Source organism: Protomyctophum bolini (assembly GCF_963924005.1).
Source record: "Protomyctophum bolini genome assembly, chromosome: 15".
NCBI classification, from domain to species: Eukaryota; Metazoa; Chordata; class Actinopteri; order Myctophiformes; family Myctophidae; genus Protomyctophum; species Protomyctophum bolini.
The window spans coordinates 15486871-15501936 of record NC_137876.1 but is presented as its reverse complement, the minus strand read 5'-3'; the positions used below and the strand labels follow the sequence as shown (position 1 = coordinate 15501936).

Sequence of the window (15066 nt, the reverse complement as noted above, 5' to 3'; positions counted from 1 at the left end):
GCACCCAAATTATATGTAAACCCTCGAGGTGCACTAAACAAAAGCATGATTATTGATAATCATAATAATTTACACTATTATTATAGGGTATCTAATATATAACCCACTAAAACTAGACTAAAATGGAAAACACATGAATAAAATTATTATACCAAAATCAAAATCAAAAGGTTTAGATAAAATGGGGGGGGGGGGGGGGTTAAGCCCTTGCAGTTTGCAAGGGCTTAATTGTTTCCATTGTGGTCCTCTTCAATTATTCGAGTAATGCAACCTCAAAAAGTGGGTCTTTACATTTGTTTAAAAATAGTCCGTGGTTGGACATGACAACAAGTGGTCAAGTGTTGGTCAGTCGGCAGGTATCCAATTAACCTATATTATGTCATTCCCCTTATATAGGCTAGATTAAAGACAGCTTTAGCCAGTGTCCGCAGATGCATATCTGCATCATGAGTCATGTCATGACATGTCTATCGATTGTGTGGATTCGATGAGTCATCCTGCCACCTTTGTCCATTAGGGTCCATTTGGTTACATTTGTATGCACTCAGAGTTAAATTAACATTAACTCCTACCACTCATACCACACAGTATAGCCTACACCTCTCTCTGACGTAGCCCTACAGACACATACAGAATAAATATTGAGAGCAGTGGCAGCCTGAACTCTACGCTCATGTGTTCATTCACATGATCAGTAGACTGAGCCTCCGGAATGCTGAGGAGGGAGACCGTTAACAAGCCGACGACAGCAGCGAGCCGACCACACATGAACCCGTCGGAGGCAGCACCGCTCATAATGCATTTGTTTTATATCTTCATCTTCTTCTGTGCGACTTCCTTCGATTCTATCAATGGAATTCCATGGACGTCAGAGAAGGTAGGGTATTCAACTGTGTAAAATGTCATATTTCAAGACAAATTACCATTTGTATTATATTCTTAGACCTATTTACTATTTAGGTATAGCCTATAAAGCTGGTCCCACAAATTAAATATATAAACAGCTTTTTAGTATCATTCTCATTGCATAATATTGAAGGATACTTTTTAAATACTGTTTAAAAAATTGTTATTCAGAAATTCATTACATTAGAATAGAATTCATGTTTCATTATTCGTTTAAATGTGACAGAAATCACACAATTATTGAGTTGACATTAATAAAGCAAAGTGATTCTTTCTGTATAGGGAATAAAGTAAAGTCTATACAATTTACAATTACAATAGGCACTTTACAGTAAGCATGCAAGGTAAACACAAGGTAATCAAATGCATTGAAACAGTTTAGTACCTCACTAATCTATAAGTAAACCAAGATATCATCGTCCTGGCATTCTATAGTTTCTAAACGATGCCACACATGGGTGATTTATTTTTTTATATTTAAATTTTACTTTAGAGTTAGTCAACAAATGAACCCGGCATCTATCTAAATAACATGCTATCTACATTACATTTAATCCTTTACATAAGACTGCATGGTCTGTACCAGCCCAGCCATAGCCTATACTTAACTCTGTGCTGCCTCACTTACATGATAATACTGATAGAGCAATGCCATTAATCACACTTCTCAAGTAGGTGCACCACCTGCACTATTGTATAATTCTTGTTTAAATGCAGCGTGACTGCTTGATGGTGCATATGTGTCTTATTATCCATGCATTTCATCCCCTCTCCTCTCTGTCTGGTTGCTATGGCAGCACTGTCGTTAAAGTGAAGACCCCGGCCATGCATGTCTTTCTTTATTCACTGAGCCCCCTCATCTCCTGGGACTGATGCACCTCTGGAGCCAGTCTCACCGCATAAACCCATAATTGCATACCTATTGCAACTCTGTATAATTGCAGGGTTGACTGTCCATGGCGTAACAAATAACAAGGTTGTTTTAGGTGTAGGCCTACCAGAGCGCGTCCGTGACTCAGGGATATCGACCAGAGCATAGATATTTGTCATCGTTTACTGGTAAAGCTCTGTGACCTGTCAGCCTTGAATATCGTCACCACTATCGAGCAGAAACCTCCTATCTCCATATTTTAAATGTTTGTGTTTTTTTCATAAATTTACGCCTTGCTTGATCATACAAGCGTCACACAAAAGTATCCAGTTTTGGACATATGAGGTTCCCACCCAACAGAGATGATACATAGCCTGTGGACACACATTTCATAACCCAGATGCACTGTCCATTTATACCACATGGCCCAGGGAAGAATTGTACAATGAAATCCACTGTTATTTTATACCCTGAGAATGTAAATTTGTCAATTCTTTTAAATATTCTCATGGTAAATGAAAGGACCTCTGTAGACTCAGAGAGATATAGGGCAATACTGTACATACCAATACTTTGATGACTATATTATCATAGTAGTCATCTCTCTCTCTCTCTCTCTCTCTCTCTCTCTCTCTCTCTCTCTCTCTCTCTCTCTCTCTCTCTCTCTCTCTCTCTCTCTCTCTCTCTCTCTCTCTCTCTCTCTCCCCCCCACTTGATTCTATGATCAGTCTGTTACCACGACAACCAGGGCTCTCTGCATGTTATAGGGGCTTCTCTAGCACAGGTGAACTTTGAGACCAAACGAAAACGATCTGTGGAAAAGTGATCAATGTGTTTGCCTCCGTGGCCAGTCTGTCTGTGTTGTTTAGTACACCAGGTTGTGTATTTCTTTTTGTCCTTCATCAAACTGATATAGTATACAGGCGGCTGAGGAGGATGACATGGGACAAAGCAAATCAATAGCTTCATCTTGGTGTCACAGACACAATGTCTGCCTTGTTGATTATCTTAGTGTTTGTGGGAAGAATCTGAGAGGCTTCATGTTCACAGTCACACTTCACAGCCAGCCACCCTTCCCAAGGGCTGCAACTAACTATTACTGTAATTAAATGTTGATTTCTTTTATAATTTGGTTAATTTGCTATTCATTTAGACCACAAAATGGATTTGGTATTAAAGTACATTGATCATCATTATACATGGAACAAAGACAAGTCAAGTAGCTACCGGTATTCACATTTTGGCAAAGGCATTTGATTTGATCAAAGCAGCTGTGTTTGATTTCCAGCTTGTTATCAGCTTCATTCTTCTTCAGTCTTTGTCCAGATAATTGTTGATTATCATTTTGTTATTTCGTAAATGCCATAACAGTGCTCAGACAGTGTTTGTTACTGTATCTGAATCATAAATCATGGATAATTATTAATATTTTATTATGTTGTAGGATGGCCAGGTAATATGAAAGCAGTAACTGTTTTATCTCAGCACAAAGCCAGTGGTTATACCAGGAATGTTCCTAGTCTGGAGTGTTGGTCATGTTCAGTGCATCATGAAAGAATTGCCATACTCTACTTTAGAAGCCAGTGCTCAGTAACTGTACACTGTACAACTATACCTAATAGGCTAGGGCAGGGGTGCCCACACGTTTTTGACTTGCGAGCTACTTTCAAAATGACGAGCTCAACAAGATCTAGCCACCAAAAACAGTATTATCCCATTGCTGATTTTTTTTTAATGTACCTACCTAGCGGCGCACTTGAGGAATAGAGGGGAGGAAATGGAACTGGTAGGGGTTAAAACATATATAACTGTATAATGCTACTGACATCTGCGCAACACACTTGAAAACAAAGACTTGCATTGTGGGTTTGAGCTGACAGGCACATGTCAATCAATCAAGTCACCTTAATTCAAGTGGCGGGTGCAAAAATATATTTTTATACTTAAATTATATCTTTTTTTATGGTCATGTCATGTGTTCTACCTGGTAGATCACAATCTACCTTTTAGGCAGCCCTGGGCTAGGGTTAGAATATTCTGGATGTGCAATAATGTCCTCATCAACTATAATATGCACTTTTTTTTTTTAGATTTGGCCCGGGCGAGCGTTCTTATACCAAAATGTTTGTAAAGGTTGAACTGTATGGGCCTACTTGTTGTTTATCACAACTGCGTGCATTTTGATGTGACATGAATACTAGTTCTGTTTTTATTTTAATGTTATGTCACGTCTTGTCTTTGTTGGCAGAACCAGCACAACGCTATCACCCTGACACCAGGGGAGCTCCGCACCACGCTGTCACACACAGACACAGACCTGATGTGGGAGAGGGACCTGAAGCCACTGCTGGTGACACGTATCCCTGGTACCGCCGGCAGCATCGCTGTACAGCAGGTTAGTAGACTGCTGCAGGAACAAGGTTATTATAGTCAACTACAACTTCGTTTAAAGCTTCACTATTGTAACTTTGCTCTTCTACGCCTGGATTTGAACCTGGTTTCCTCCGCAAGTGGTGACATTTTTACCATTGAACCAATGGAGCATGTCTCTCAAACTTCAAAGAAGATCAAAGTAGTCGCGAGAGAGATTAAAAACACAGAGCCAACGTTTGGGTAGGCATGCTGCCTTCCTCAGGGTCACCCCGAGGAAGTCAGCATGCCTACCGAAGTAGAAGATATGAATGTTGTGGCTTCTTTGATCTTCTCTCAATCAATGGAAAAATACATGGTAAATAACTCTGGGAAAAGTGTATATAACACATAAATGCATGTACACATAAATCAAAGTATTGGTATTGGTGTAAATACATTTTAGTTAAATTAATGTGTCAGTTATAGTAGCAGTGTTGTTTCATCTACTTTAAATAAATAAGTAGTTTCTGAAACCTGTCTGTTAATGATAGAATCAATGTCCAAATGCATGGGGAAATAACCAATAGTTTGGAACAAGGCCTTGAAATACTTAATAAATCTCAGGATCAAACTGTCTATTAACAGTCTGTTTACACAGAATATAAATGAAAATGAGTGAATACGGAGAACATAGCCCTGGGGCGCACCCACCCACTCACTGACACTCACTGACACTCCACTGGGTGCTGGTTTATCCTGAAATATCTCATGTAACAAATGTCCATTTGTCTCTTAAGTATTCAAGGTCAGAGCATTCTTCTGGTAGTCTCATGTCATTGGTCCACTAGGTCCAGATGTTGACAGCCCCTAATTTGTACATTTTTAGATAATACAGTAGAGGTTTTATGTTATAGGTGTTATTGGTGTTGGTACAGTCAGCCTGGCTATCAATACCACAATCAAAACCTCTATAAGATATAAAAAAATATATAGGGCATCATCACTGCATGTCAGGCAGTCAGAAACTATTCCTAAAATAAAAAAAAACCCAATTGTTTTCAGTAGTGTTGGCGCCATCTACTGGCTGAGAGCAGATAAGGATTTGCCTAAATGTACATTTGGCATTTTCCAGGATTCTCAGAAAGTGGTTCTCAAACTTATTAGTACTTTTGGTTCCATTTGTACACTCAAGAGTTACATCCTCAGGAACCCAGATTCCACTTTGAGAACCACTGCTCTTCTAAAACAGCATCTAAATATGGAATCATGCCATCTTTTGTCCTGTAGAATACTTCTCTGCTGATTGGATAAACTTGGTATCATAGCCTGAAAATGCCCTTTCCTTTTACTAAAGAGCTGGAGAGGTCTACATGCTCTGGATGCCGGAGATGACAGATGACTGGATTAATTTATATTCCTGCTCCACTACACCTCAGAGGAAAATATTGTACAATTGACAGTTTACTCATCATTAAGATTATTATCACAAGCTCACAATGTGTCGCTTACCTTACTTATGTCACTCAGGAAAATCATATTTCCGTAATGAGACCTTTGCTCGTTTGTCTGAGCACCTGGCAATTATCTCTGGTTGTCAACCCCAATTCAAAAACTTTAACCTCTGAGCAAAATGCCTTTAAATATTTGTATTATTTGCCCTTTAATCTCAGACACACAAATCTAAGATTACTTATACTTCAGACACTAAACCATATTTAGAGAGAAGTGCAAGAACTGCTGAAACCCCTGGTCAAACATTAAAAGGCTGCAAATACAATAACACACAAAATTTTAATGGGAATATAAAACAATGATTTACATATTTACACGGGAATTTATAACAAACACACAACATTTTAATGGGAATATAAAACAATGATTATTTACATATTTACACAGGAATTTACCAAATATAAATTTACAAAATTGAAATAAAACATTTAAATGGATAAAAATATATAATGGCACAAATCTTTGAATATATATTCTTTCACAGCAAATGTTTTTAACTCATCTTTGCTTCTGGGGGTCCTGGAACAACATATGTTCAGATGGGGGTCCACGGCCAAATACAGATAATTCCGTGGGTCCTTGACATGGAAAAGGTTGAGAACCATAGACGTTTTTCAGAAAACTGTTCGCCCAAATTTGGGCGTTCGACGTGCGCAGGAGCGTGACGTAGGTCGCGGCGGCGTGCCGATCCAATCGGCGTCGTGTGTTTGTTAACAGGCGCACGTTAGAGCGCACGTTAAACAACCAATCAGAACTGAGAGGTAAACTTTAAAAATCGACTTCTGCTGATAAGTGACACTGTCCGTTTATGTTTAAAACGCTTTTTATTGAACAATACGGAATGCACGGGTGCCAATAACCCGTTCGTGCACAATTCTAACATCCGTGGCCCGGGTTGAGCACTTTAGATTTTAAATCTGAACGCTTATGTAGACATTAACGTTGAAAGTAGCACGGTGCGCAAAACAGAGTGAAGTTCCGCCATTATGCTAGTGATTTAAGGACGAGGTTTGTGAGCTTGTATATCTGCTATTTACGGGCATGAAACGCCAACGTGCAACTAAGTTTTAGGCTTTCAGGCTTAACAGGTGGTGGTTCAATTGTGTCAAGAGAGCTGATGTAAAATCAACAAACGGCAGGCTTGGATGAGTTTTATTGCCCGGCTCCGGGTGTTTGAATAAAATATCAAGCGAGGTGGCAGTAGAGACCTGTACACCCCGCCCGCCCCCACAGATATGCAAACTGTAACGGATGAACAAGGTGTTGCAGGTTTTATCCAGATGTTACTGTTTGTCAGAGGAATTTTTCATCAGGGAGGTCAGGGCAATTGGCCTGCAGTCATTCAGAGTGGTTCGGGTGGTTGTAGTCAGTGTGTGCGTGCTGTGCATGCATGCTTGTGATATAATACAGTGCCATTTCCTGAGATGCTCAAAAACATGTTATTAAAATCAGTAGTTCAGTAGTTGTACCAATACCAGTACATTTTTTGTGTACTTCTAAAGTCAGTAGTAGTAGTCATGTGCCCTGACCAATGATGTTGACTTGTCACATTATTATGTCATGATATGATCATCATGACTAACGTCTCTGGTAGACCAGGTGTTTTCTACACAGTAAAACCCTTAAATGATCCTTAAATCTTTAGTTGATCCTTAAATGAAAACCAGAGTTATAACACTTTTACACTGGATTTGTCCTTTTGTTTTTAATTTAATTCCAACGTGGTGTGTGTGTGTGTGTGTGTGTGTGTGTGTGTGTGTGTGTGTGTGTGTGTGTGTGTGTGTGTGTGTGTGTGTGTGTGTGTGTGTGTCTGCGTGTCTGCGTGCCTCCTATAGCACATCAATCGGACCCTTAGCTCTCTCGATGCGGGCTGGGAGGTTTCACGGGACAGGTTCGAAGCAGAGACCCCCTATGGTCCCAAGACCTTCACCAACCTCATCGCCACCCTGGACCCCACTGCCAAGCGGCGCCTGGTTCTGGCCTGTCACTTCGACTCCAAGTACTACCCGCCACAGTGGCACGGCAGAGAGTTCCAAGGTGCCACGGACTCGTCTGTACCCTGTGCCATGATGCTGGAGCTGGCACGAGCCCTGGACAAGCAGCTGAAAACTATGAAGGTATACAAAGTTTAGTGGTACATTACTGTGGAACCAAATGGAACCTGGTCCATTTGGCTCCATTTTACACTCTCTGACTTAAGTCACTCACTGAGAATTACACTGTGTGTATCGTTTAAGTCTATATATACTGTCAAACTCTTGTGTAAAATTTAGGCAGATTATTTTAGATTAGCTTTTCATTATATAGTAAAGACCACTAGGGGGCAGAAAAGGTCCTTGAATAAAATGTAAAAATGTAACGTCATAGTAGCAGTAGCTATAGCCTACTGGCAAGATATGTACAGTAGAAAGATACAGCTAAGATTCATGAATAAAAATAGAAAAAAGGGAATTGCAAAGTTGTAAATCAGATACAAATACAAAATAGAATATTAAATCTGGCTTGGCCATCTGCACTTGGGCTCTAACACTAATAATAATTTGATTTAATTGTATTTGTGTGAGTGTATATATGCAGCATCTTTTATTTTAGAGTGTTTGAGTGTAGAGAGACATGCAGTATAATCTGAGGTCAGAGAGAGGGAAAGACATAGACAGAATAGAACCAGGGACACAATTATGTGGTCTTCCAGTCCGGTCAGCATGTTTTTAACCCATTTAGCTGTATATCGTCTCTGGCGGGGTGGAAACCTTATATGCTCAAACCGTGTTGCAGTTTCGAACTTACAGATCTGCTACTTTAGATGCTTTTGTGTGACGCATGTACCATGTAGTATGAGCAAGCAGTGGGACATTAATTTACCAAGTAAATTAATTTACCATTTAGTAACAACTAAAATGACACTCCTTGATTTAAAAGTACTGTACCTGTACGTGAGACCGTCGCAGTCGGCCACCAGCCTACTTGGGAACGATGCAACTTGGGAACCTAATGATATACGTTGTCATAGCACCCGTTTTAACTGTCAGCCGACTGACTGTGAAAAGTGTACTTGGCAAACAATTCGGCCCACTGGCAGAGCCTGATTGGTTGAGCCTCAATTGGCTGAGGCAGAGGCTGGAAATTGCACAGGTGAAAGGAGTTGGCCTCATTAGGCCCACTGGTGTGTGTGTGTGTGTGTGTGTGTGTGTGTGTGTGTGTGTGTGTGTGTGTGTGTGTGTGTGTGTGTGTGTGTGTGTGTGTGTCTGCCATCAGAACTCCAGTCCGGCTCCAGACCTGACCCTGCAGCTGCTGTTCTTTGACGGTGAGGAGGCCTTCTTCCAGTGGACCGACACGGACTCTCTGTACGGCTCGCGCCACCTGGCCGCCAAGATGCAGCTCACCCAGCATCCCTCCGGAGCCACCAACACCAACGAGCTAGATGCCATTGTGCGTTCACAGTTCACACTCCTCCTCCTCCTCCTCACTCAGTCCACTCCGTCCCAGAAGTTTCACAACAGATAATCCAATATAATCCCTATTGTTCAGTCTCATACATCATCCCTTTGTTACTGTATGTGTGTTGGTTGCGCTCAAGCCACAGAGTGGTTGGTTGTTGAGCAGTTTAAGTTATTAAGCACTTAAACCTAGGGGTGTAGTGCTCACTTCACGCGCCGCCACCACCACGGGGTTCCACCAGTCTTTTTGAGCAGGAGCACACACACGTGCGTGTGCCGGCCTGACCGGCTCGCACGTGCGTGTGCCGGCCTGACCGGCTTGCACGTGCGTGCCTGCGAGACTGCGTTCCCAAACTTCCCATACTAGCTGTAACGCTGTTACTTGTATAACGCTGTAGCAGCCTAGCATGCAGATTCGTTGTTGTTGGTATGAGGAAAACAAATAGTCAGCAGTTACTGTAAAGGCACTTCACACCCCATCAGATGCGCAACCCAATCCCCATCTGGTCTCCCCTTTCAGTTGAATGCGTTGGTCTAGCCAGGGCAACAGCCTATGCAATCTATTATCCTGTCTTTGTTTAATATCTTAAATAGTGGGGCATTCCTTGAAAAAGACTAAATAAAAACTAAACTGAAACAAAAAATACTTTATGCACACATAATCCTGATTAAAATTAATCAAACAATACAAATTTATATTTAATAATATTGATCGCTGTCGCCTCACAGCTAGAAGGTCCCGGCAGAGGCGCTGGGAGTGTGTTCTCTCCTCCGTCATCAGCGTCCATACCCTAGGTGTGGTTGGCGAAAGGGCCTTTCTGTGTGGGTACCCTCACAAAAAAAGCACCTGAGGCCTCGGATCCCCCTGGTCAGCCGGGGCAGCAACTGGTTTTAAACTCCCCCCTGTCAGTTGATAAGAAGTGGTCTTCTCACTCCTCATGCATTGAAGGAAGCATGAGCACAGTTCAGGGCTCTCTCCAGGTTGGTAGAGGGAGAGTAGCGCCCAGGATTACAGTTTAGGCAATTAATTGGCACCGGGTGAAAAATGGGTTACAAAATCATAGGATAAAAAAAGTAGTAAAACATTAAATACTGGTCGGAGGAGCATGCATGTGCACTTGTTGACTAGAGTCCCTCAGGGCTCTATAGTCTATACTAGGCCCCCTCCTTTGTTCCCTCTAGTCTACACTAAAAGTCTTCACAGAAAATAGCTAATCTACAAACAAGCTATGTTCACCCCAGGATAGGAACGCTAGGGTTCATATTAGGTTATTATTGTATTGCCATAGCATTTCTGCTCAACTCAAAGCATAAATAAGCCCTCCCTTTCCATCATGTGGGAGACTTTTAGTAGCTATATACTTTCAGAAGTCATACATCCTAGCTATGGAGAGAGATAGCAGCCGAGTGTTTTGTCAATGTATGGAGACATCCCTGTCAGATGGAGATGAAGCAGAGACATTATGTGTGTGTGCGTGCGTGCGTGCGTGTGTGTGTGTGTGTGTGTGTGTGTGTGTGTGTGTGTGTGTGTGTGTGTGTGTGTGTGTGGTGGGACTCTGTTATCAGGGAAGACAGACATGTTTTGTGTTGCACTGAGCAGCAGTGCTGTCAGTGTGTTACACCATGGAACACGATGATGATGTCATTAGCATGATGTCATCGTCACGCCTCATAGCTATACAGTGCATGGTAGTGATGCTCTCCAGGCTCTGGAAAGACATTTTCTCATGAGATTTATTTGCTTGTCTCTGTCTGTCCTTGTCTCTGTGTGTCTCTGTCTGTCTGTCTGTCTGTCTGTCTTTCTCTCTCTCTCTCTCTCTCTCTGATGTGGTGGCTGGTGGGGTGGGTGGGAGAGGGTGAGCAAGCTGTCTGTGTATATTACTGTAGCCTACTGTATAATTACCTGTATCTGTGTACTGTACGTTTTATGTATCTTGTTCGTGTTTTACGGTCCCTCTTGAAAAGGAGATGCTGCGCCATCTCTATATATATCCTTAATGAAATCTCTCTCTCTCTCTCTCTCTCTCTCTCTCTCTCTCTCTCTCTGTCTCTCTCTCTTCCAGGATCTGTTCGTGTTATTGGACCTCATCGGGGCTCCGGGGCCTCGTTTTGGCAGTCAGTTCCCCAGCACTGTGCGTTGGCTCACCAGAATGCAGAACATTGGTGAATGATTTCTCTGTCTGTGTATCAAATGTCTTGTAATGTAAACTGCATACGTATGTTACACTTATTGATTAAACCTCGACCGCTAGGATTTTATCCACTTGAACCCTTATATTAGCTACTAGACTGGAATCATACAGTAGTCACTAATAATAATAATAGTAGTAATAATAGAACTTTATTTGTATAGCATTTTTCATGACATTAAATGCAGCTCAAAGTGCTTTGTGGAGAAGAAAATCACACCCGTGTGAACCGAGTGGTGCAACTCCCCTCTATCTCCCCCCCTCCTCTCTCTCTCTCTCTCTCTCTCTCTCTCTCATTAGCAGGCAACAGTGTCTCTCTTTCTCTGTTTCTGGCAAACAGCGCCCCTACTGGTACTCATTATATGATGCTCATTAATTAACACATAGGTGAACACATAGGACGGGAACACGGACATTGCTGTTCCTTGGAGTGGTTGCACCACTCAAAAATTAAATAAAAGCAAGGCATAAAACATTAAAATAATTGCAGGCCTAATGCAATGAAGTCAATTTGTTAGAGACACCTTTTTGTAGACTAGAGGAATCTAGTCTACACCGAATCTCTATGTTGAAAACAGACCATCTGTCTGTTTCTTGCTGAATGTTTAGCCCAGAATAGGACTGGGCTTTAATTTCGCCAAATCACAAGTCATGTGGAATTTTAGTTGATTTATTTTATAAGTTTAACAAGGGTAGAACATTTATTTAAAAAAACCCTATGATGACAATTTCACGGCACAGAGACATTTTTGCTGCTGTGTTGGAACTGGAGTTACAAATAGAATGCTGTGATTGTGAATTCAAGCTAAAGCAACACGTATCGTACACTATACCACACTTATATATGTGTGTATGTCTTGTATGTTCTCAGAGCGCCGTCTTCACAACTTGGGTCAGCTGGTAGATCATCCTAATGAGATACAGTACTTCTGGCCCAACCTACCTGTTGGCTACGTGCAGGATGACCATGTGCCCTTCCTCTCCAGAGGTAGACACACACACGCGCACACACACACACATACACACACACACACACACACACACACACACACACACACACACACACACACACACACACACACACACACACACACACACTCACACACACATACTGTACATACAGATGTACACACTACACCAGTGGTCTTCAACAGGGCGCCCGAGACCCCTAGAGTACGGAGGGCTGCCAAATCTTTATGTGATAAGAACAAAAATATATATTAATTAACCACTTGATCATACCCTATTCTGGCGGTACCATTGGCCGAAAACAGCAGGTCTACAAGCTCACCATGCATTCGTAGATCGTCTATTTCTGGTGGAGAGCTTTGGTGGGTAGACTCTAGGGAAAAAGAGCTGACCAGGTACAGAGCAAAATGTCCAGTTACGTCTGGAAATACACATTGACGTGAATCCACGACACTGATGGATAAAGCAAGTCTAGGAAGCAATCTATCACATCTATCACAAGGTTGTGTTGCAGTAATCTGCAATACAATCTAGTGGGGGGGTCCCTGCTTCATCTCTCTCCCAGCCAAGGAGTCCTTGGCCTGGAAAACGTTGAAGACTCCTGCACTATACACAGGCTCACAGGAATCACCCTCCACACACACACACACACACACACACACACACACACACACACACACACACACACACACACACACACACAAACACACACACACACACACACACAAGCATCAGTTGTCCAAGCATGCTGCGTTTTCTTTTTTCTTTTTTTCCTAAGCCTCTCCGTAATTGTGTTTGTGTGTGTTGTGATCCTGTCAGGTGTGCGTGTCCTCCACCTCATCCCCTCCCCCTTCCCGTCCGTGTGGCACACGTTTGACGACAACGAGGAGAACCTGTGTCGCTCCAGCATCGAGAACCTCAACAAGATCCTGCAGGTGTTCGTCATGGAGTACCTCCACGCCAGACCAGTAGACCCCACCAACCCACAGAACGCCCCCTAGACACCCAAGCCACAGAACGCCCCCTAGACACCCACCCCACCAACCCACAGAATGCCCCCTAGACACCCACCCCACCAACCCACAGAATGCCCCCTAGACACCCACCCCACCAACCCACAGAATGACCCCTAGACACCCACCCCACCAACCCACAGAATGCCCCCTAGACACCCACCCCACCAACCCACAGAATGCCCCCTAGACACCCACCCCACCAACCCACAGAATGCCCCCTAGACACCCACCCCACCAACCCACAGAACGCCCCCTAGACACCCACCCCACCAACCCACAGCATGCCCCCTAGACACCCACTTGACCAACCCACAACATGCCTCCAACGAATACACAAAACAGACTATAGCATTTGGTTCTCAAAGTGTGTTTGTGCTCGTGGGGGGTCACAAAATTAGGTCATGTAGCCACTTTATCCATTTATACGTTGGCTTTTTACATAAATATTCCAAAACATTTGAGAACCATTGCCCCATAGGCATAGAGTAGACCCTTCATAGACACTGAGAAGAACCCCACATAATGCCTCATAGACGCCCGCCATGTCGCCTTTAATTACTTTTCTCTGTAGTTCATCTGCTGATATTCTATACGGTGTGACTTTATGCTGGACACACACACACACACACACACACACACACACACACACACACACACACACACACACACACACACACATGCTCGCTTCTCATTAAAAATGTATACACATTGATTTATTGATTTCTTTTTCTATGATTTCAGCTTAAATGTCTTCTGACCGCTCTTCTTCATTTCACCCCCCAGAATCCGTATCAGTACACTGGATACTCTGTTAGTCTCCTGTCACAGTGGTCCCTTTATGTAATCCCCCCCCTCTCTCCAACCCCCCTCCCCTCAATCACACACAGAGGACATGTCGTCGTACCAATGCTAATGATCCACGCAGTCTCATCTGATTAATCGAAACGATAAACCACGATTGACTCTCGTCCTATATTCGTCTTTTGTATGCATTGGAATCTCTATTTCTCTCTCTCTCTCTGGTTGAGGACACATCATTGACAGTATTTCCAGACTGTAGATATAGTGACCATTTCATTACCAATTGCTTTGGAAACAGTCAGACTCAGAACTTGAATAAAAACAGTGGCCCACACTCTTGCCTTAACGTCCAGAATCACACTCTTAAAATGTGGAATTCAATATAAAAATATTTATATTTAAATATATAGAGTATTTTCTGTATGTGATGGTGTTTTACGATGTACTTCTGAATGTACAGCAAAGAGACATTTCCGTTTCTTACTGTACAGAAACTATCCATAATATTTGTAGAACAGATCTCTGTCCGGAGCAGGAAGTGGGCTTGTTTGTATTAGAACAACAATCTCTAATTCCTCATATCCTGTCAACATAGATGGCGGGCTGAATAGCGTCCCGCGTTGATGTTTTGTGTAGCGAGTCTAGCGACCGGTGTTTGTTTATATGACATTATTATCCTCATCCTGATATAGCAGGTCATAGAATAATACACACTGCCAAAAAGAAACTGGCTTCCTTTATTTGGAGTCTGAAATAAATGTTGGTTTGAAAGGATCACACAGTTTCTTTTTTCGTTTTTGCTTATCTTTAAAAGGGCTTTGATGTTCTTTTGTTATCACGGGTGGTATTTCAGGGCCCTGGGATGAAGATAAAAGATTACTTTTATTAAATCTACAAGGGGGAAATGATTTTCTCACACTCAGTTTTACACACACATGGGTCTGAAATACAGAGATGCAAGCGTGAAGAGATGTCTTCTGTATACGAAACGTTAGTCGTTCTGTATACTAATA

At 42.3% G+C, this 15066-nt stretch overlaps 1 protein-coding gene across 1 annotated transcript; it reads left to right on the top strand.

Moving 5' to 3' along the window:
- Nucleotides 1-641: 641 nt before the first annotated feature.
- qpct (glutaminyl-peptide cyclotransferase) lies at nucleotides 642-13637 on the top strand. Its single transcript, XM_080783175.1, has 7 exons — nucleotides 642-877; nucleotides 4026-4172; nucleotides 7477-7758; nucleotides 8897-9070; nucleotides 11142-11241; nucleotides 12139-12255; nucleotides 13056-13637. Exons 1-7 carry the CDS (start codon nucleotides 713-715, stop codon nucleotides 13235-13237), a joined length of 1167 nt encoding a protein of 388 aa, XP_080639301.1. The 5' UTR covers nucleotides 642-712; the 3' UTR covers nucleotides 13238-13637.
- Nucleotides 13638-15066: the final 1429 nt, after the last annotated feature.